The 24,699-nt window shown below is 35.7% G+C and overlaps 1 protein-coding gene across 4 annotated transcripts in view; it reads right to left on the minus strand.

Moving 5' to 3' along the window:
• LOC105034575 (uncharacterized) overlaps positions 1-24,031 on the minus strand; it is a 79,908-nt gene extending 55,877 nt beyond the window's left edge. Inside the window, exons 1-2 of one of the 4 annotated variants that reach the window (XM_073243453.1) lie at positions 23,897-24,031; positions 23,723-23,791 (exon numbers count right to left, since the gene is read on the minus strand). In XM_073243453.1, coding sequence (XP_073099554.1) covers positions 23,723-23,791; positions 23,897-24,003 — 176 coding nt within the window. In that variant the 5' untranslated portion in view covers positions 24,004-24,031. The remainder of the gene's footprint in view (positions 1-23,722; positions 23,792-23,896) is intronic. The other 3 variants (XM_073243454.1, XM_073243451.1, XM_073243452.1) reach the window with 3 other exon arrangements.
• Positions 24,032-24,699: the final 668 nt, after the last annotated feature.

The raw sequence follows: 24,699 nt of genomic DNA on the forward strand, positions 1-24,699 counted from the left end.
GTTTAGGAGCTGTGTACAGTCATGCATGTTCAATTTAGCAAAACCTTGGCTAGGATAGTCTTTGTGAGGAGTCACAGGACTGTTTGAGTTGAGCATTGATTCGGATGATCTGATCAGGGTTGACAGTTTAACCCTGAGTCATCCTAAAACAGGGGTCAAAAAGATGAATTATATAGTAACCATATTCATGTAGGTTCTAAGTGTTGCGATTGTGACTCTTCAACCATCCAGACATTGGGTACCATTGCTAGATGGTCACTCGATTAGTACAGGAATTGATTCCTGTGCTACCGATTAGGTTCGAACCTGCGGGGTCACACACAAGTGGTTTCCTATCTTGATCTGATGACTGATGTAGAATCTTACATGTTTGGACTCAATGATCAAGAATTAGGATTCTCTGATCATGAGTTCCACACATTATGGGATCGGGGTCAAGATCCCACTGGTTGGGACTTTTCGATTAGGGTTACATATCGATGAATTTGATGCCCGATTGCCCATCGAATTTGGACTCAGTATTTATGAGAGATTTGATTAGTTATTGATCGCTATTAACTCAATTTGATTGATAATTATTTTTGGATCAAGTCCAATTGAATTGGATTCAGTTGGGTTTGACCCGTTAGGTTAAGAGTTTGACCTAATCGTCAAGATGGTTTGGTCCCTGATTTGATTGAGGTTGGCTTAGTCAATTTTTGATTTGATTAAGATTTTATTGAGCCTAATTAAGCCTAATTAAGTGGGTTTAAATTAGTCTAATTGGACCTAACTTATTTGGTTCAATTAGGTTGGTTTTAAATAATGAAACCACCTTGACCCATCTCCATGCGCCACCTCACTTCTATGCACCCATTGAATTCATGAGAAGAACTTCTCATGAATTATTTCCTCACGCCAAGCCCTCTCCACGCCCCACTTTAATGTGCCAAAAAAGGATAAGGATGATTGGTTGGCCATTCAAATTCAAAATAAAGTTTGAATTTGAATGGGCAATCAATCTTTGCACCTTATCCCTTTTTTTACACCCCATTTTACATGAAAAAGGTTTCTCATGAAATTACTTCATGCACTATTTAAGCCATGCCTCATGCCTTTAGTGGATAAGGATGATTGGTGTCCATTTGAATTCAAAATTTGATTTGAATTCAAATGTGCAATTACTCATCTTTATCCTTTCTTTTGGATAAGACATTTGAGGTGGTTATAAAATGAGGAGAAGAGTGGGTGTGCAAGAAGAAGATTTTGAAGAAAATTCTGGGCATGAGAAGTCTTGTGCGTGAGAAGAAAGTCTATATCCTTCCAAGAGAAAAAAAAGAAAAGAAAAAAGTGGTGTAAGGTTTCCGGTGAGTTCCTAGAGTTTAGCCTGGGGTTTGGGAAGTGAGAAGTGAGTTACGAGTGTTGTGAGCCCATAAAATTTAGCAAAATCTTCAACATCCTCTTCAAGCACGTCTTTGATGATCTGGAGTATTCAAAAATCGACAGACATCGATCGAAAGAGTTCGATCAGCATCGGCCGTCAAAAAGACTCTACAACGAGCTAGCACTCGTGAGGAGTCGATCAGACCGAGAGCTTCGTGTGGACGATCCGTAGAGGCCAGACATGTTTGTGTGGCTACATCACGATGATTAGACTCTCCCGAGGGTGATCAAATTACGACGATCTTCTACCCGCACAAAGGTATTATGTTCTGAAACATTATAGTAAAGTGTTTACTGTTCGTATTTGAATTTCAAATTTTAAATATGCATGCTATATATCATATTTAGATCCTAGTGTAGGATAAATTCATGTTAATTAATTAGATTAATTAATAATTTTCGCTGTAATATAGTGATTTTTGAAAAAGTTTTAAAATTACCATTTACCCCTGCATTGAATTTCGTTTCAGTCTTGCCCGTCAATACCTCTTCTTAGTAGCGAAAAAGGGCATTGGTGCTTCAACCGCAAAGCAACTTATTTCTTGGGTGCCATGGATCCAACAATCTCTCGATTGGAGGTGGATTAGGGGTTTAAAGGAAAGGTTTTTAGGATTCCTAAGGTTTTGAGGTTGGTCAGCTAAGATATAAAATCTTTAAAGACCGATCGATCATCCCGTTAAAAAAAAGAATCCCGACAACTTAGTCAGCTCATAAAAATTTTGGGTCGACTAACTAATTAGTCGACTAAAGTTTTCATGCATACAAATGTTAGTCGGCTCAGTCTGGCATAAATCTAAAATTTAAAATTTTAGGGCTAAAAATGATACATGCCTTTTCTGATGCAATTTAAACATGTGTGGTTCAAGAAAATTCATCACATTGAAGCAATCAACATATAAGCACATTTAATAATTTAACAATATGAATCAAATAAATCCAGTTGTTTTCTTATTACACAAAATCTTTCTTCATTTAAAGGTTTAGTAAATATGTCTGCAATTTGATTTTTAGTTGATACAAATTTTAAAAATTATGTCATTATTTTGCACATGATCCCTAATAAAATAATATCTAACTTCTATATGCTTTGATCTTGAATGTAATACTGAATTTTTGTTAGATTTATGGTATTAGTATTATCACATCGAATAAAAATATTATTACAAGTAATACCATAATCTTCTAGTTATTGTTTGATCCATAATAGTTGAGCATAACAACTCCCAGCGGCAATATATTCAGCTTTCACCATAGATAAGACTACTGAGTTTTATTTCTTGCTAAATCATGAGATTAAATTAACTCCTAAAATTGACAAGTACCCCTTGTACTCTTCTTATCTAAACAACAATCAGCAAAATCTGAATCACTATTTAATTAAGTTTAATGAAGATTGTTTTGAGTACCATAAACTTACGTCTTGAGTTTTATTAAATATTTAAATTTTTTTTTAACTACAGCTATATGAGATTTCTTAGGATTTGATTGATAACATGCATACATACATACATTAAATATTATATCCGACCTACTAGCAGTTAAATAAAGCAAGATCCATCATACTTCGATATAGCTTAATCTACTATTTTTCATTTTGGATCTTGATCAAGCTTGCAACTTGTGCTCATAGGGGTGCCACTTCCTCTGACATTCTCTATCTTAAATATTTTTAACATTTTTTTGATGTATTTGTTTTGATTGATAAAGATTTTCTCATTTTGATTGCTTGATCTGGAGTTCAAGGAAGAAGTTTTAATTCTTCCATCATACTCATCTCAAACTCACCCTACATAAGACTAGCAAATTTCTCTACACAAAACTTCATTAGTAGCATCGAATGCAATATCATTAACATATAATTATACAATCAATAAGTCATTTGATTTTTTTTTTATGAATAATATTTTATCTTATTGCCTCTTTTAAAATCATTGTTTAGTAAAAACTTACTCAATCTATCAATATCAAGCCCTAGATGCTTATTTTTATTCATATAAAGCTTTCTTAAGTTTGTATACATGATTGGGCAATTCTTGATTTTCAAAACCTAGAGGTTGTTCTAAATAAACTTCCTCCTCAATCAATCCATTCAAAAATATACTTCTTATATCTATTTGAAAAAGTTTGAAATTATGAAACAAGCAAATGCTAAGAGCAATCTAATAGCCTCAGGTCTATCAACCGATGCAAAGGATTCATCAAAATCAATTTTTTTTTTCTTGATTGTATCCTTGTGCAATCAATCTAGTCTTGTTTCTTATTATGTTATCCTTTTCATCTAGCTTATTCCTGAAAATCCATTTTATCCCAATTATTAAGAAGTTTTTAGGTCTTTCAACTAATTCCCAAATTTTATTTCGTTCGAATTGATTTACTTCCTCTTGTATTGCTAATATCTAATATGGGTCCTTTTCAGCTTCTATTATGTTTTTAGATTCTAAATATGATACAAATATAAAGTGAATTCATTGCTTTCCTAAGTGATGCTCTAGTCTTAGCACCATGAGATAGATCACCAATAATTAACTCCTTAGGGTGTTTGGGATCATACCTTTATTCTTTTAGTAAATTTGATGTACCTTGCTCATCTTGAGGTTGTTGCATATTTTCTTCAACATCTTACTTCTTTTCAAAATTTATTTTTAGGTAAGTTTTTACCAAATCAAATTTTATTAATCTTGCTAATGAATCAATGCTTATATGATCTAGTCTATTATGTCAAATCTAACTAGATTCATTTACTTTACTATTCATAGCAACAAGACATTCAATATTTTTATTTTTAAGTTCATCAAGATCAACAATATAAATATTGCTATGTCTTTTTCCTCTGAAGTTAATGCTTTCATCAAATAAACTAGTTACAATGCGATGAGATGATTTGAATGAAACATTGAAACCTCTATCACATAATTGACTAATGCTAAGCAAATTACACATCAAACCTTCTACTAGCAAAATATTTTCAATACAAATGGAGGGTGTTATCAAGATATTATCGAGATCAATTATTTTGCCCTTACCACTATTTTCAAAAGTTACTACACCTCCATCTTTAGCTTCAACAGAGATAAATTGTGACTTATCTCTCATCATGTTTCTTGAGTATCCACTATCAAGATACCACCTTCTTTTAGTTCTCATGGATGCCAAGCATACCTACACAAGTATTCAAGTAAACTTAGGTACCAAGCTAACTTGGGCCTTTCGGGGTTAGCATAAATAGTTTCTTTTGGAATCCAAATTTGCTTTATCTTTGATTTGTTTGAGTTAAATATTTTACATTCTACAAATTTATGTCCAATTTTATTACATTTGTAACAAGTAATAGTTCTACCATAATTTTAAGATTTTGCATATACATTCTTTAAAAATTTTTGCTTTCTTAATGGATTATATCCTATATCGATTTTATTGTTGCTCCTAGATTGATTTTGATGATTACAAAATAGATTGAAGGGATACAAATAATTTTAAAATAAAAAAGTCCTTATGCTCTTCAAGGGCAAAATCGTAATTTTGCTAAAATCCTGATTTGATAGTATCACTTGGTAGAACAAAGATTTGTGATCCAATGGTGAAAATTTTATTGATTTTGGACTTGTATTTTGAAAGTTATGCATGTTTGAAAAATCATGAGTCAACCCGTGAGTCAACTCATGGCACTATGAGCTGATTGGCACGCAAAAATTTCCTTGGCACGCTAGTTTTCTGGCTTGGCACGACCTGTGAGTCGACTCATGAGTCGACCCCTGCTGATTTGAGCCAAGAATTTCCAAAACGCATTCTCTGGTAAATGCAACAGAAGTCGACTCATGAGTCGACTCCTGATGCATGATCGACTCATGAGTCGACCCCTGCGACGGAAAATGTCAGCAACGGCTATTTTTTTGCCCGTTTTAATTGCCTTTTATGCTTCCTAAAATTGCTCTAACGGCTCTTTATCTGCCTAAATTGTTTTCTCTTGCTTTTAATGCTATAAAATGCTTGAAATGGTGAAAGAAATTGCAGATTAAATACAGATCAAATGGAGAGAAAATAGGAGATCAATCGGCAGATCAAAAGAGAGATAAAATTCATTGAGAGGATCCACGAGATAATTTGAGAGAAAAAGAAAGAGGATCAAAATCACACAAGAGATTGTAAAAGAGATTCAAGAGCTTCAAAGAGAGGATCTTTCAAGCCTATTGTTCAACCTTGATCTAGAGATCTTCCAAAGCTTTCAAGAGATCTTCAATCAACAATCAACCTCTTCTCAAGCATTCGTTCAAGCGTTCATCCACTTTGAGAAAATCCGAAAAGGGGTTCTTCATTGAGTAAAGTTTTTATTGTTATATTCGCTCATTTAAAGGAGCTGTTATTGTATTAATCTGTGTTCAAAATTTTCTAACTCTTTGTGAGTTTTGTTCTTGTTTTTGGAGGATTTCCAAAACAAGGAAAGTTGATCCGAACCTGAAATCGGAGTGTTTTGGGTTTACTTGTACCGGGAAACAAGTGATCTAGCTTGGGATAGCTAGTGTCGGAGTTTCCGACGTTTTGTATTCGGGTTGAATACAAAGTATAGTGGATTGAAATTCCCAAGTAGGATCTTGGAGAGTGGATGTAGGTGCAAGGTTAGCACCGAACCACTATAAATCCTTGTGTTTGTGGTGTGCTTTATCGCTTCACTTTATTTCTTTATTATATTCTTGCATTCCTGCTTTAGGTAATTAATATTGAATTAAAGTCTTTGTTTTGTTCTTCATAAGTAATCAGTTGGGCTTAAAATTTTTAGAAACCCAATTCACCCCCCTCTTGGGTTGCATAGCTGGGCAACAAGTGGTATCAGAGCCCGGTGCTCTAGCCCTTCTTTGATCTAACAATCAAAGAGCCAAAGATCTATGGCAACCCATGTTGGTACTTCTCTAGCCGAGGGGCAATCAACAAACCGACCTCCACTTTTCAATGGGTCTAATTACACCTATTGGAAAGCTCGGATGAAGATTTTCATACAAGCACTCGACTATGATATGTGGAGTATCATAGTGAATGGTCCTCACACACCCACCAAGATTATAGATGGTGAGGAGTCAACCAAACCCGAGAAAGAATGGGATGAGGTTGACAAGAAATTGGCACAATTAAATGCCAAAGCCATGAATGTCCTTTATTGTGCACTAGATGCAAGTGAATTTAATCGCATTTCTACTTGTGCATCTGCTAAAGAAATATGGGATAGGTTAGAAGTAACCCATGAGGGAACAAATCAAGTAAAAGAGTCTAAAATAAACATGCTTGTACATAAATATGAATTGTTCAAAATAGAGCATGATGAGTCATAACTGCTATGTTTACTCGTTTTACTGATATAATCAATGGTTTAAAGAGTCTTGGCAATCTTATACTAACAGTGAACTTGTAAGGAAGATTCTCAGGTCACTGCCAAGAACTTAGGAAGCCAAGGTGACTGCCATCCAAGAAGCAAAGGACTTGAACACTCTACCTCTAGAAGAGCTTCTTGGATCCTTGATGACTCATGAACTTAGCATGAAGCAACATCAAGAGGATGAAGTCAAAAATAAAAGAACCATTGCCCTCAAATCCACAACTTCGCCTGATTATGAAACGGATGACTCTGAAGATGAAGAACAGGATGAAGAGATGGCACTCATCACCCGGAAATTTAAGAAGTTTCTAAGAAAAAGGAAACAGGGGATGAGAAAGAAATTCACAAAAGGGGATCAAAGCAAAGAAAAGGAGAAAGATCAACCCCTTATATGCTACGAGTGCAAGAAGCCGGGACATTTCAGATCCGAATGTCCACAATTGAAGAAAGTCCAAAGAAGTTCAAAAAGAAGGCAATGATGGCAACCTGGAGTGCGAGTGATGACTCAAGCTCCGACGAGGAAACCTCAACAGAACAAGCCAACCTGTGCTGATGGCACACGAAAATGAGGTAACTTCTGAATCCACTAGTGAATTTACTTTTGAAGAATTGCATGAAGCATTCTATGATTCAATTGATGAGTTAAAGAAACTAGGGAAGAAAAACAAAGAACTGAAATTGGAAAATCAGTCCTTAATAAAACAAGCTGAAAACCTTTCAATTGAAAAATTCACATTGATTCAAGAAAATCAAAACTTTAAGGATGAAATTAACAAGCTGAAATCTATAGTAGATAAGTTCACCTTAAGTTCAAACAAACTAAATATGATCCTTGATAATCAGAAAGCTATATATGATAAGGCTGGACTTGGCTATAAACCCCTGAAGAAACAGAAATTTCTGAAGGATATTTATGTAAATTATTCAAGTAACAAGTCTACAAGTATTACTTGTTTTAAATGTGGAAGAATAGGACATAAATCATACACATGTCTTATTAACAAATATGCAAACACAAAGAAAATATGGGTTTCAAAAGGAACCATCTTGACTAACCTAAAAGGACCCAAGAAAGCTTGGGTACCTAAGACAGAAACTTGATCTTTGCTTGCAGGTGTGTCTAGCATCCCAAGAAGGAAACAGGAAATGGTATCTTGACAGTGGATGCTCGAGACACATGACAGGTGATGAATCACAATTCATCACGCTTGATGCTAAGGATGGAGGGATGGTCACCTTTGGAGATAATGGCAAAGGAAAGATCATCGGGATAGGTAACATTAGTATCACTCCCTCCAAATACATTGAGAATGTTTTACTAGTTAAAGGTTTAAAGGATAACTTAGCATTAGTCAATTCTGTGATAAAGGGTATAAAGTAGTTTTTGAATCATCTGTTTGCATTGTGACTAGTCCTATTAATGATGGCATTAAATTTATAGGACATAGGCATGGCAATGTTTATATGGTAGATTTGAATGATTTAGCCAAATTAGACATGCAATGCCTAGTATCTTTGAATGCTAAAATTAATGAAACTAGTTGGCTGTGGCATCGTAGACTTGCACATATTAGCATGCACTCTCTTTCAAAATTATTTAAGAAAGATTTAGTTCTTGGTTTGCCAAAACTGAATTTTGAAAAATAGAATTTGTGATGCATGCCAATTAGGTAAACAAACTAGATATCATTTAAATCCAAAAACACTGTTACAACTTCTAGACCTTTAGAGCTCTTACATATGGACTTATTTGGACCAACAAGAACCACTAGTCTAGGAGGAAAACGATATGGCTTTGTAATAATAGATGATTACTCTCGTTTTACTTGGTTTTCTTTTTAGCTCACAAAAATGAAACTTTTCATATTTTTACTAAATTTCATCGAAAGTCACTAATGAAAAAGGATTTTCAATTCAAAATATTAGAAGTGATCATGGAACTGAATTTGAAAATCATGACTTTAAAAATTTTTGTGATGAAAATGGAATAGGCCATAACTTCTCTGCTCCTAGGACACCCCAACAAAATGGGGTAGTTGAAAGGAAAAAACAGAACCTTAGAAGAAATGGCCGTACCATGTTGTGTGAAAGCAACCTTCCAAGATATTTTTGGGCGGAAGCTATTAACACAGCATGTTACATTTTAAATCGTGCTTTAATTAGACAATTTTTAAAGAAAACCCCCTATGAACTTTGGAAAGAAGAAAACCAAATATTGCATATTTTCATGTTTTTGGTTGCCGATGTTTCGTATTAACAAATGGCAAAGAAAAACTTAGTAAATTTGATGCAAAATCAGATGAAGCAATCTTTCTAGGTTACTCCTCCACTAGTAAAACATTTAGAGTTTTTAACAAAAGAACTTTAGTAGTTGAGGAGTCCATACATGTTGTTTTTGATGAATCTAACGATCTTCCTTCAAGGAAGAATGAGGGTGTTGATGATGCAGAGCCACTAATAGAAGGTATGAAGGAGATCACTCTGAAAGACTCAGCAACTCCAGAAGACAAGGATCAAGAAGATAAACAAGATGAGAGAAGTGAAGAAATTCAAGAACAACCTCAAGGTACAAATGACCTACCCAAGGAATGGAGGTATGTTCACAACCACCCTAAGGAGTTAATTATCGGTGATCCTATGCATGGGTAAAAACACGTTCTTCACTTAGAGATGTACTTAATCATTGTGCTTTTGTATCTCAACTTGAACCTAAAACTTTTGAAGAAGCTGAAAATGATCATAACTGGATTAATGCTATGCAAGAAGAACTTAATCAATTTGAAAGAAATAATGTTTGGACCTTAGTGACAAGACCTAAAGATTATTCAATAATTGGCATAAAATGGGTCTTTAGAAACAAATTAGATGAGCATGGAAATGTAATCAGAAATAAAGCAAGACTGGTTGCTAAGGGATATAATCAAGAAGAAGGAATTGATTTTGATGAAACCTTTGCACCTGTTGCTAGATTAGAAGCTATTAGACTTCTACTTGCATATGCTTGCTTTATGAAATTCAAATTATTTCAAATGGATGTTAAAAGTGCATTTTTAAATGGTTATATCTCTGAAGAAGTATATGTAGAACAACCCCCTGGATTTGAAAATCATACTTTTCCTAATCATGTCTTTAGATTAAATAAAGCTTTATATGGATTAAAACAAGCACCTAGAGCATGGTATGAAAGGCTAAGTAAATTTCTACTAAATAATGGTTTTACAAGAGGTAATGTAGATACAACCCTATTTATTAAAAGAAATCAAAATGATATGCTAATTATACAAATTTATGTTGATGACATAATTTTTGGGTCTACTAATGAATCCCTTTGTCAAGACTTTGCTAAGCTTATGCAGGAGAGTTCGAGATGAGCATGATGGGAGAACTCACCTTCTTCCTCGGACTCCAAATCAAACAATCAAAAGAGGGAATCTCCATCACCCAAAGCAAGTACACCAAGGAACTACTCAAAAGATTTGGAATGGAGAACTGCAAACCAATTGGCACACCAATGAGTCCCTCATGTAAGCTTGACAAGGATGATGAAGGTAAAAGCGTAGACTTAAAATACTATAGAGGTATAATTGGTTCTTTACTATATTTAACTGCAAGTAGGCCTGATATCATGTTTAGTGTTTGTTTATGTGCTAGATATCAATCTAATCCTAAGAATCTCATTTGAATGCTGTTAAAAGAATCCTTAGATACTTAAATGGTACTCAAACTCTAGGTTATGGTACTCTAAGGACTCACAAATTAATTTATTAGGATATTCAGATGCTGATTTTGCTAGATGTAAATTAGATAGAAAAAGCACAAGTGGAACTTGCCAATTTCTTGGAGTTAACCTAATCTCATGTTTAGCAAGAAACAAAATTCGGTGGCACTGTCTACGGCTGAGGCCGAATACATTGCAGCCGGTAGTTGTTGTGCTCAAATCTTGTGGATTAAGCAACAACTCGAAGACTTTGGAATCAAACTTAATAAAACACCAATAAGATGTGATAATACAAGTGCCATAAATCTATCTAAAAATCCAATACAACACTCAAGATCCAAACATATTGAAATAAGACATCATTTCATAAGAGAACATGTTCAAAACAAAAATGTAATTCTTGAATATGTTTGCACTGAAAATCAATTAGCTGATATCTTTACAAAGGCCCTTAGTGAGGATAGATTCTGTGAAATTAGGAGAAATCTAGGAATTCTAGATCCATATACCTAAACTTCTCTTAATTGATATCAAATATTCTTGGAGTCCAATTTCCAACAACTATCCTGGTCCCAAAAGCTCAAATTTATCATTCTAAAAACTTATCATTAAGCAAAAATCCTTCACCCAAAATTTCGAATTTTTCTGGAATTTATTTGCATTTTTTCTGAATTTCTGAACTTCATGAGTCGACCCCCATGAGTCGACTCAATGGCAAACTTGTAAATCCCACCAACTTTCAACGGTTCATTGTTTTTATAAGGGTTACTGTTTGTGAGACGACTCATCTTCCCATCGTCCTTCTTCCAAAAGCCGTCTTCTCCAACTCTTTTTGCTCCAAATCCAAGGATTAATTTCGAGGCAATTCTCCCTCCTCCTCTCCACCAAAAATCGCCTCTTTGAAAAGGATTTTCTGTGCTTTCTCGCATTGCTTGGCGCGGTTGAACGTGCCCTAGCACTTTACCGATCTTCCAAAATCCACTTCTTTTCTCCACCAAAATCCTTCTTCACTCTCTTGTGATCCCTCCTCCACTCAATTCAAGTCTCCTTGTCTGCTAGTATAGTGGATATGGCTCCAAAGATGAAACTTCCCCAAAGAAGAAAATCAATCCGTGAGCCTGAAGAAATTGTCAGAAAGAAAAGGCAAGCCGCTCAATCTTCAACTGCTCCCACTCCAGTTTCAGTACCTACTCAAGGTCCCTCTCAATCCTCCATAAGCCCCAGTGTAAATCCTCTTTCTGATAGAAAAGTAGAAACCGAGAAAAATATAGATTTTCGGTTCTTTGAGAAAGAAGGTTTTACTTTTGCAAGTAAAATTAAAAATCAAGGATGGGAACTCTACTGCTCCCTTAAGGAAGTCACCTATGTTGACCTAGTTAGAGAATTCTACCAGAATCTACATTATGGAAACGGGTCAGTGACTTCAACAGTCAAGGGAATTGATATCTGCTTGGATTCTAGAATATTGGAGAAATACTTCAGTTGCCTAGTGAAGGATACTCATATATAGAACTCCCAACTAAAAAGAGAGGATCAGAATTATTTTAGGAGAAACCTATTCAGGAAGTTTAAACAAATTGAAGCAAAGATTTTGTCCATTGAGATGAGGGTCCTGCATCAGATGGTAACAAAGCTCTTCTTTCCTAGGAGTGGTAGACATGACTTACTTTCCAGCAGAGATGTATGTGTCATGTTTCATGTCATCACTCAGACCCCCCTAAACCTCCCTGCACTTATGATAGAGGCCATGAGAGAAACTTTGAACAGATCCAAGGCACACTTGCCTTATGGTATGGCCCTTACTAGAGTATTTAGGAGGTTTGGAGTTAGCTGTGAGGGGGAGGCACCTATCAAGCTCTCACATGTGGACACTTTCAACCAACACAGCTGCACCGAATGGAATTACAAAGACTGATGGTGGTTGATCAAGGGCTCTGAAGAAAGAGCTGAGGATAGAGCTGAAATAAGAGCTGAGGACAGAACTGAAGGCAGAGTAGAAGAAGAAAGTCCATCTTCTCCTGTACATGACTTCAGGGCAGCTTCACCAGATACCCAGTTCATTCCTGATACTGAGGCTGGCCCTTCAGAGTTTACTAGGATACCCACACCAGTGTATCAGCCAGAGAGCAGAGCACCTCATTCAGAGTTCAGACTGGCTGACGATCAGATCGAGCATATATCTCAGCGTGTGGCTTCTTTGCTGTCTAGTCAGTGGGGTAGTACTTCTTTTGCACCTGGAGCCACCTCTTCTGATCAGACCATTACTCCCCACATCTCCACTGTGTTTCAGATGATTTCAGATCAGTCCATCAGGATACAGCAGCTTGAGGACACAGTCTGGAGACTGACTGGCAGAGTTCTTGACTTGCAGGGGCAAGTCCTTGCATTGGCCCATCCCAAGCCACAGGAGTCAACTATTGAGGTCACAGACCTCACTGCAGAGGCTGGCAGACTCAGAGGAGCACTAGAAGGTGGATATGAGCTACTGAGGAAAGAGATCCGAGGATCAAGTGAGCATGCTACCACTCAGTTCACTGCTCTACTTCAATCTGTTTTCAGAGCACTGAACGTACTTGATTCTATCAGACTCACCCTTTCTGTTCAGTCCTTAGCATCTCAGCGTTCTCAGCCTCCCAGTTCATCTCGTTCTCCTGCTCGTGCCAGAGGCAGACGGGGTAGAGACACACTTCTGATCCATCAGCTTCTCATACCATATCTGATGACTCCGATCCATGATTTGTCTTGATCATTACTAGGTCCTAGGAGTTAGTATCTTGTTCTAGGATCTATACCTTGGGGCTATGTATTGACAATTAGCTGGTTGATTTTTATAATATGAACTATGTATTGAAACAATTATGATTTTAATGGAATCATCTTTTACTTATATTTCTACATTTTTGTAATGATATCGATCATATTTTGGTTATATATTTTCTTCTTGTTGAAATATTGTCTTCTCCTTGTTGTTGTTTGTTGTTGATAATTGCTATATTAAGGGGGAGCAAACTTCTATGATAAACTCTAAAAGGGAGAAATTAAAGAATATTTCAAAAAAAAAAAAAAAAAAAAAAGTGTTAACCATATTTGATGATGTCAAAAAGGGAGAGAAATTAAACAAAACAAAAAAAATTGGAGAAATTAAACAAACAAAAATTGGAGATATTAAACAAAAATGGGAGAAATTAAACAAAAATTTGAGAAATTAAATATTTGAAGAAATTAAACAAAAATTTGAGAAATTAAACAAAAATTTGAGAAATTAAATATTTGGAGAAATTAAACAAAAATTTGAGAAATTAAACAAAATTTGAGAAATTAAACAAAAATGGTATTTTGAGAAATTAAGCAAAAATTTGAGAAATTTGATATCAGACAGAAATTAAACAAAAAGCCATCCATCAAAAGCAAAATCATAAGTACAATGCAAATAAGTAATTTTTTATATGCTCTGACATATTTCAAAATTCAAACTTGCTCTGATATATCTTTTGAAATTTACCTTGATACATCTTAAGAAATTTGATTTACTCTGATACACCCTAAAATTTCTTTTAACTTGCTCTGATACATGATAAAATTTAATCTGATACAGTGTGAAAGTTTCTCTATATATTATAACATTTGCTCTGATAGAGTGTGAAATTTTCTCTGATATATTATAACATTTACTCTGATACATTGTAAAATCTTTTCTGATAACATTGTAAAAATTATTGTTCTTGCTCTGATACATTGCAAAATTTATTTCTTTTCTCTTGCTCTGATATATCTTAAGCTCAAAATCAACTTTTAAACATACTTTGGCACACAATTTTTTTAAGCACATAATATTTTTTTTGCTCTGATGCTAAAACTAAAATCAAATGAGAATGAAATTTTCAAAATAGAGCTCAATCTGATAACAAAAACAAGTTTTCTGCTCTAACACCAAAATCACATAATCAAATGAGCATATCTTCAAACCCTTAAGCAAATGGACAAATTATTTTTGCATATGACTATTTATATTACATGCCAAAAGAATCATACTCTTTTCAAGCATATACACCTATAATGTATTCTTTTGAAATTAATGCATTCACATAAATATTTTTGTTCAAATGTTTTGTCATCATCAAAAAGGGGAGATTGTTGCTCCTAGATTGATTTTGATGATTACAAAGCAGATTGAAGGGATACAAATAATTTTAAAATGAAAAAGTCCTTATGCTCTTCAAGGGCAAAATCATAATTTTGCTAAAATCCTGATTTGATAGTATCACTTGGTAGAACAAAAGATTTGTGATCCAATGGTGAAAATTTTATTGATTTTGGACTTGTATTTTGAAAGTTATGCATGTTTGAAAATCATGAGTCAACCCGTGAGTCAACTCATGGCACTATGAGCTGATTGGCACGCAAAAATTCTCCTTGGCACGCTAGTTTTCTGGCTTGGCACGACCTGTGAGTCGACCCACAAGGCATGAGTCGACTCATGAGTCGACCCCTGCTGATTTGAGCCAAGAATTTCCAGAAACGCATTCTCTGGTAAATGCAACAGAAGTCGACTCATGAGTCGACTCCTGATGCATGAGTCGACTCATGAGTCGACCCCTACGACGGAAAATGTCAGCAACGGCTATTTTTTTGCCCGTTTTAATTGCCTTTTATGCTTCCTAAAATTGCTCTAACGGCTCTTTATCTGCCTAAATTGTTTTCTCTTGCTTTTAATGCTATAAAATGCTTGAAATGGTGAAAGAAATTGCAGATTAAATAGCAGATCAAATTGGAGAGAAAATAGAAGATCAATCGGCAGATCAAAAGAGAGATAAAATTCATTGAGAGGATCCACGAGATAATTTGAGAGAAAAAGAAAAGAGGATCCAAAATCCACACAAGAGATTGTGAAAGAGATTCAAGAGCTTTCAAAGAGAGGATCTTTCAAGCCTATTGTTCAACCTTGATCTAGAGATCTTCCAAAGCTTTCAAGAGATCTTCAATCAAAATCAACCTCTTCTCAAGCATTCGTTCAAGTGTTCATCCACTTTGAGAAAATCCGACAAGGGGTTCTTCATTTGAGTAAAGTTTTTATTGTTATATTCGCTCATTTAAAGGAGCTGTTATTGTATTAATGTGTTCAAAATTTTCTAACTCTTTGTGAGTTTTTGTTCTTGTTTTTGGAGGATTTCCAAAACAAGGAAAGGTTGATCCGAATCTGAAATCGGAGTGTTTTGGGTTTACTTGTACCCGGGAAACAAGTGATCTAGCTTGGGATAGCTAGTGTCGGAGTTTCCGACGTTTTGTATTCGGGTTGAATACAAAGTATAGTGGATTGAAATTCCCAAGTAGGATCTTGGGGAGTGGATGTAGGTGCAAGGTTAGCACCGAACCACTATAAATCCTTGTGTTTGTGGTGTGCTTTATCGCTTCACTTTATTTCTTTATTATATTCTTGCATTCCTGCTTTAGGTAATTAATATTGAATTAAAGTCTTTGTTTTGTTCTTCATAAGTAATCAGTTGAGCTTAAAATTTTTAGAAACCCAATTCACCCCCCCTCTTGGGTTGCATAGCTGGGCAACAATTACAATTCTAACATCCTAAAATTAAAAAAATATATATAAATTGCATTTAAATATATCTAAATTTTTAAAGTACAAAGCACAAAAAATGATATACTAACCTCAAGATCTGCTCTACATTTAATATCTCTACGAGTGTCTGTGACACTCATAGATATCTGAATCATTGGCATAATCTGAAAGAACATCAGTCCAACCCTCTAGCCAAGATGCATTGTACTTCTGAATATTCTGAATATTCATCCCATAAGGAATCTTCTCTGAATTGTAAGACATCTCAGATCTCTCACTCAAACTCTGGCTATGAGAAATATCTTCGGAATAATCGTATGGCTGTAAAGGAGAATCCGAATATACCGATAGCAAAATCTGATCCGTAAGATACTTCAGGCTGCTAGGATAGTAACCACTAGAAGACGATGCCTCGGATGCACCATATCTATATGAATCATAAGGTGGCTGCGGATAATAGGATCCATAATGCGAGAATGATCCAGATACATCCATGGATCCTACTCCACATGCAAGATCGTCTGCAGTTGCATCGTGTGCTGGACGACCTCTAAGAGTCCGTCGTCTATATGAAATCACTCCCCACGATCTCTACCGACTCGTCCACCATGATCCCTATCTTGTGTGGCATGTGTAAACTGGGACTCACTGATGAATCGAATATCACCCTGCAGCTGTCTCATAAGCAATGATCTCCTGTCCTCCAGTTCTTTCCTGATCATCAGATCTATAACTACTACTACTAGTATCATCATCATTCTCTCTGATCTTCGAATCTGAACCAGATAGCTCATGTACTCTCGAGAGTGGTGCATGTGCAACTGTCTTTTTTTCCCCCTTGTGCTCCTCTATGACTGAGTTTCCTGTGATTGGGAGGATAAATGTCTTGTTGCTGACTGCCGATCTCGTCTCAACATTTGTCGCTCAAATCTCTGCGAGGATGTATCGGACATCGAATCATGTGATGAATGAGTCTTCTATATTCCCTCAGACTGTGGCTGAACCTTATGTGGAATATTTCTTTCTGCCCATTATCCTAGATCTACCATGATCTCCATAGCTACCACACTGGCTGGTCGTGGAAGGGATCCCGGCTCATCAAACTCTGGCTCCTGCTGCTGACCTGCAAACCATCCGATGATCGGATCGTCATCCTCATCAGCATAATCATCTAGTGTCGGATCAGTATACTTCAGTTGTACTTTCTCTTAAACGCATTTTAACCTCAACCTTAGATTATAGTGAATATATACAAGATCATTGAGACGCTTTTATATCAAATAATTTCTCTGTTTGCTGTGGATAAGAGTGAAAGTCGATCAATTGCGCTCACAGCCACTAGCAGAGACCGTCTAGAAAAAAATACAGACAGTCACACCTCTCAAATGTTCTGCGAATATTCCAAAATGAATCTATCATTTAGCCGCAAAAGTAAAATTACATATCAAATTTTATGATATTATTAGGCATTTGATGTCAATCTATGCTACTCATTATTGATATGTAATTTATCTGAATTCATCTGCTTTTTGTTTACAACAGCTGATGGGACTCCAAAGCTATCTGATCCCTCCCTAAACTATTTTGTCCGTAAAAAAATATATTTATTAAATTTATAAATATATCGTTGAATACAGATCGAATTCAGTTGAATAATCACATCTGTTTTAAACTAATATACCTCTTGCAAGCAATGATGCGATTTCTAGATCGGACACCATCTTATATATCACATTACGGAGAGCAGCAAGAAGCTCGTTATCCATATCTATCTCAAAAATGTATACTGAAATCTCAAATTTAAATAATAAGCTGCAAATAAATTCCATAATTGATTAAGTACACTTTTACAAGTATAAGAAAAAAATATTTTTAAATATTTTTAAATCACTGCTTACCAGTTAGATACAAATCTCTATCCATCTGATAGTTCCAACGGTGCTCAATGATGTTAATAAATTCTTGAGCATGCTTCGAATCATTCTCACTGATCTGTTTCTTTGCCCTCTCCATCATATAATATAAAAAGTCCATTTAGGGGTATCTTTCACTATCTACGACGCGAAGCACCTCATGTAATGGCTTAATAGCCTTCACTACCTTCTCAGCCCACTGCCAGAATGACTGACTCGTCACCAAATTCTCCACATGACTTCCATCAGTGCCGGCCCTCGCATATCTACTCTCTTGTCACTCGGCACTGACAAACATCTAACGTAAGACTGCTTTCTTCTGAAGAAGATTATTAAGTGCTATGTAATTAGTAGCAAATCATGTGATATCGATCTTAAGATCTCCCCCCAGTATATGTCCGCATCAATGAAAGGACCCATGTATGATTGTAGATGAATCTAGTAATAATCTGGACAAACTCCACTACCTGCTGCACCCTACGAATCTTCTCAATATCCATCAATATAAGATCAATACAATATGCAGCAAATGGGGTCTAGTATATCTGCGGTCGCTGCTCCATCAGCAACTCTCCGACAGCCTTATATTGTAGCCCATTATCTGTGATAACCTACACGATATACGGCTCACCCACTGAATCAATCATCTCCTCTATCAGACCAAGGATATATGTGGCATCGTGTATCTTATCTGAAGCATCAATTGATTTGTGAAAAAATATTTTTTCATTACAGTATGTCAAAAAATTAATAATTCTCCGTCTAGTAGGATCGGTCTAACCATCACACATCACTGTCAGTCCGTATGTAGGCCATGTATTCTTGTAAAAAGCAATCTATCTCTGCAGATCCTTCTTGTTACTGTCAAGAAGCTGACCATAGATATCCTTAGGTCCTGACGAATCTACACTATGCCAACGCCTCTATGGCTGAAATGGTAGATCGATAGTAAGGATTACCTGCTGCATTTGCTGAAATATGATTGAAATAAAATCATGATCCAATAGCTCGCCACATATCATTCTTCTTATCCTTTTTCACCATAATGTCAATCCTCTACTGCTTTGAATCCTTGCTTGAAAAAGCATTTGAATCCAAATCATAGATGGTGGATCCTGCTGGAATCTCTGAAGGACCTCTTACTGCCAAAAGCTCCCAACAAAGATGACATGCTGTGCCTGCTCCCTCTACCATCGGACTCTCTGATTGAGGTAGTCCTTCTGAACTCGAATTCTTCCCCAAAGATCGCTGATCCAGACTCCAATTCGTAGCATGATGGTCTAAATCGCTCTCTATACCTAACCATCTCCTGCCAGTACTGATCAGCCAAACTCGTCTGAATGACAGCCTCAATCTATGACTCATCATTTGGAGCGAAAACCTCTTCTGACTTTCTAAAGTGATAAGAAGGTGGCTCTGCAGCTCGACAGTTCACTTCCGTCCTCTTCTGCTTTGCCATTTTTTTGCTGCTTTTGAATTAGCGAAGTACTTTTTCATCAACTGTCGGACCTCCTGTGGGTATTTCCGATACTTGAACACATCAAGATAACCATCAGCCAAGTGTTGCTTCAACCTAGTCATCTCTCTTTCCTTGAACTCTGTGTTACACCATTTGTATTTCCAATGATGTCGAGCTGAGAGCATCTCACCATGATCCCAACCAATACCACGTTCTAAATCTTTCTTCTTACTCATTTCTGCAAGTATTACAAAATATGACAGTTTAATAATTATTAAAAAAATATTATATATAAATTCAAAAAAATTCAATAATAATTTTAAAACTCATAAATTCAAAAAAAAATGTTATATGCTTCAAATAATATTTTTAAATTAACTATAATATAATACTAATTTTACATATTTTTTATTTGATAATATTTTTTTATTTAAATAATTATAAAAAAAATTTAATTTTAAAAATTTTAAAAAAATTTGAGGTTAGATTCAAGTAGCTTGAAGCATTCTAAACATGATTCTGAAACTCTGATTTTTTATTTTTTTATTTATTTTTTAATAATTTTTTTATAAATAAATATATATATTTAAAATATATATATAATTAATGAAAGTCAACGAATGTCATGCTCTGAATTTTTTTCTTACAAAATTCTGTAAGTATAACAAAACACGATAGTTTAATAATTATTAAAAAATATTATATATAAATTTAAAAAATTTCAATAATAATTTTAAAACTTATAAATTTAAAAAAATATGTTATATGCTTCAAATAATATTTTTGAATTAACTAAAATATAACACTATTTTTACATATTTTTTAGTTGATAATATTTTTTATTATTTAAATAATTATAAAAATATTTTTTAATTTTAAAAAAATTAAAAAAAAATTGAGATTAGATTTAAGTAGCTTGAATCATTCTAAATATGATTCTGAAACTCTAATTTTTTATTTTATTAAATTTATTCTTTTAAATATTTTTTTATGAATAAATATATATAAATATTTAAAAAATATATAATTAATGAAAATCAATGATTTTAGTGTCATCATGTAGATCTTCCAACGATCTATCACATATGATCAAATCATACCAAAATCAAAAAATTTTGATATAATTTCTTCTTATTTTCATACTTCTTCGTTCTTATCTTTTTTTTTAACAACAAAAATATAAAAAATAAAATATTTACTAAAAGAATAATATATTACTTTACTTTCGGCCAAAAATCAGCATCTTCTCGACCCAATGCTGCAATTTGACAGAATTTTTCTCTTTTTCTAATTTTTTCAGTGTCTCATTTTCCTCTCAGGCGAGCTCGGGAGTTCTAAGAAAGCTCTTGGATCTCTCAGACAAACCACCTGGGCTGTCACTAAAAGACAGCCCAGACCCCACTACAACCCTCCCCACCCCACCCCCCATGTGATGCTTGTCAGTACGGTTCGGTTCAACACCGAACAGAACCGTACCAAGCCATATCGCCCGATTTCGGGTGGTATGGCATCGAACCGTCCGATTCGGTGCGGTTCGAAGCTATTTTCTGAAAAAAATAGCCGAATCGGATTGACTGACCACTGGTCCGGTTCGGTACGCCCTATATCAGGTGGTTCGGCCAGGTACGGCATTCTTTGCTTGAAAGATTGCTTAAATGCCCTCCCATGTAGCAAACTCCCACATCTTGGTAATTTCTTTATCCTTTTACCTCCCATTATTATTGACCATCGTCCTACCTTATTTCACCCGTTTTGTCGCACATACCTTATTCATCTTTATTTTAGACATTGTTTGACTGGGTGCATTTTGTTTGCACTAGATTATAATTACTTAATGCCAAAGTTCAGCTCTTAAGCACATTCTAATTCACTAATTTAGGGCCCGCTTTGGGTATTCTTACTATTGTTTTTGTGTTTTTATTTCTCTACAATTTAGTGAAATACCACAAGGAGATTGATTTTCAAGATAGAATTTAAAGAAACTTCTGCTATTCCTTGCTTCTATTTTCACTCCTTGGCAAGCAATAAATATTTGCTAGGTCCCACAAAACAATTTAAAAGAGAAGGATTTCCCAATTCATCTTGTTCAGTATAGTTCATTGCTGTTCTTGGATTTTTTAAAACAAAACAGAAAAACACATACAATACTAAACAGGCCCTTAGTCTATTACCGAATGGTGCAATTGATGCCTACGGCACCACGGGCGTAAAACAGGGGTAATCCCCCTATTTCATGGATTTTTTTATAAAAAAACTCACTATTTTTAACTTTTTGCAAAAAAAATCTCAAATAATAAAGCCGACAATAGATTTGCCAGCAATAAATTTTTTTAAAAAAAAATGCAATGAGAGAACAGGGCGGTCGCCCCTGTTCCACGGCTGCGGCTCCGCCTGCATGTTTTCCGCCACTTGGCAACCACAACGGCCATCTGGCACCCTCCGGCAGCCTCTCCACCGACTGCACGTCCCTTCGCTACCGTCGCTCTCCCTCTCTCTTATTCAAACGCCATATCGGACGACACTGAACTGCAGAGGCCTCGGCGGGCCACCACCAGCCTCCGACAGCATCATCCCATCTTCCTCTCCCCTCCTCTCTCTCTCTCTCCCTTCCTCTCTTGCCCTCTCCGCCGTTCAATGTTTCGATTTACTCATCCAAACCATCCTAATTTGTTGCTGGTACGGCTCGAAATGCCCTGAACTATCTAGTTTGCCGTCCGGTATGACTTGAAAGCCCTAAACCATCCGGTTTACGATGGTTCGGCAAACGGTGGTCTAAATTATTCAACTAAAACCCATTATATTAATACTTCATGATTAACAGATCGGGACTGATAAGTTTCAGATATCTGATTTTCAGCATTAGCTATTCCCTAAATTCGATATAAGGAATTTGCAAATCCTAGGATGCACCATGGGAATGGTAAGAAATAAATCCCCATTGAACTTTGGGAAAACAAGAAAATATATACTTTTCTAGGTAATGATCATATACAAAATTTCAATTCAGTTGTCATATCTAAGCTTTAATAATTTTTGTCATAGTCCAATAATCAATAATATCTACAGTTCAGCTCATTTCAAATGGAATTATTAGTGTAAGTCTTCTATATGACATGATAATCAATGGTACAGTGGTGTAAGTTCTCTACATGACATGACAATCAATGGTACAGCATCGCTTCATATCATATATGGGACAAAAAGGATTGCCTTTGCCTATCTACAACTTATAGTTCAGAATTAAACATTAAATTTACCAAGATGTCAGCAAATATAGGGGCTGTTTGGTTCTTATTTTTGTATTGTTGTTTAATACTGCACAGAGAATGGATTTGGAGATGGCATTGGCAGGGAACTTCGGCCATTCTCTTGCTTTTTTTTTTTTTGAAAGCCATAAAATCTTTGTTGCCAAAAGCTCTAATGGTTTTACAGACAATTTACCAACAAAAGGGTTTCATCATGCATACTTGTTGAGTCTAGTTCAACTTTTTTCTTGGATTTTTTAAAACATAAACAGAAAACAGAAGCAATACCAGAGCAGCCCTTAATATTTAGTTTGAATGGTCAAGTTGAACCTGACTTTTCTATTCTTCTAACTGTAACAGAAAGGGCATGCTAACAGCCCTTAACCAGGTATAAGCAGTGTACATGTTACAGTGGCTCCTGCACCCACATACTAGCATAACTTAGAATGTCGGCCCAAGTCATTAGAAAGTTGAGATCAGGTTGACATTAAGTCTTTCGTATCTACAACATCCTTCTATGGAGCTTTTTTTGCTTTGTGTTGCTTTCCATAGCCAAACCCATATTTATAAAGAAAGGAGTAGTTTCTTCCGTCATTGCTGCTGCTAATTTTAAAATTCCATAGGATTATTTTTTTTTCCGAATTCAATCTGATTTTCTAGTACGTTCAAGAATCAGGTGCATTAAGGATAATCCAGCTATTCTAGCCTGCGTTGCCACATAATTGAAAATCCTCGTAAAATTTAAACTCAAAGACTCTCTAAGGCCAATAAATCCCTAATAAAAGAAAATTCAACTTTTCTCTTTCTAATCACAAAGATAAGCCCCCAAATAACAAATTCGTGAGAAGAAATATAATCTCGGAAATGGGAAGCTAAGAATGCCTTTGAATTCAAATAAGCGGTTAAAAAGAACAATGGATCAAAACAAGATAACCAGAAACACCACTAACGACCAGAAATTCTGGAATTACCAACATATTTATAGGAAACCAAAGCAACAAAATAATACAAAAAGAAGAGATTACCAGTGGCTGCAGGTGGATGTGGTCGGTTCCGATGAAATCTCCATGTAAGGCGTACGGGGGAAATCAAACCTTATTGCAAGATTTTAAAAAAAATAATCACTAATTGGCAACGATTTAGAAAAGAGTAAAGAGAATCGAGAAGATGAGATTAAAATAAAAGAGGGGAACATAAACCTCGGATGACGGTAGCGAGGGATTCCAAATCCAGGACGGAAAGGATTCTTCCGCAATGGCTCTTCGTTGGGAGCCTTTTTTGAGCCCATACATAAAAAGTCTGCCATGGTCTTTCCATGGTCCTCTTCTCAATCCTGCTTAACGTGCCTGGCATGTGCAGTTTGTCGATGAACGGTGGGGATCGAAAAGCGCGGGAGCATATTGTTACTTGTTTGGCAGGATGCCAGCTAATAGTGGTTCCTGCGGAACTCTGGAACAGGAACCCTCCACCTACCCCCTAATGTTGGTGTCCCAGCGTGTTCTCCGTTCTGGACCCTTGAGCGGCAGTGTCCTTTCTCATGCGGTGGCAGCTGAGAAATTAGGCGGGGATCCTGAACGTTACCCGGGGCAAATTGATGTCGTGTAAGTGCAATCATCGATAAAAATATAGATGCAGGGTATCATCTAATCTAATCCGAATCGTTCTTGAAGGAAGCATGTGATCTGTTGGATGTGAGCCATTTGTATAAGCCATTTTTCATCGACCAAGCACTTCGGCCTTGAACCAAGGTGATCAGGACCGTGAGGTAGTTTTTGCCAATAAAGAAATAGCAGCGAGTCTACGCCCCCAAACAACAACTAATCCTTATGTCAGACGGAAATTGATCTAATGAGAGCCACTCCCAGCTCTTCAAAAAGACATTGGATAACGCTATTTTGAGGATTTTGACCTCATACATGTCCAATCAACTCCGGATTCACACCGAAGCTGCACCCTAATGCTGTGCCGACCTCAAAGCACTAGCCAACTCAGCGGCAAGGTT

The sequence above is a fragment of the Elaeis guineensis genome, chromosome 9 (assembly GCF_000442705.2).
Source record: "Elaeis guineensis isolate ETL-2024a chromosome 9, EG11, whole genome shotgun sequence".
Classification (NCBI taxonomy): Eukaryota; Viridiplantae; Streptophyta; class Magnoliopsida; order Arecales; family Arecaceae; genus Elaeis; species Elaeis guineensis.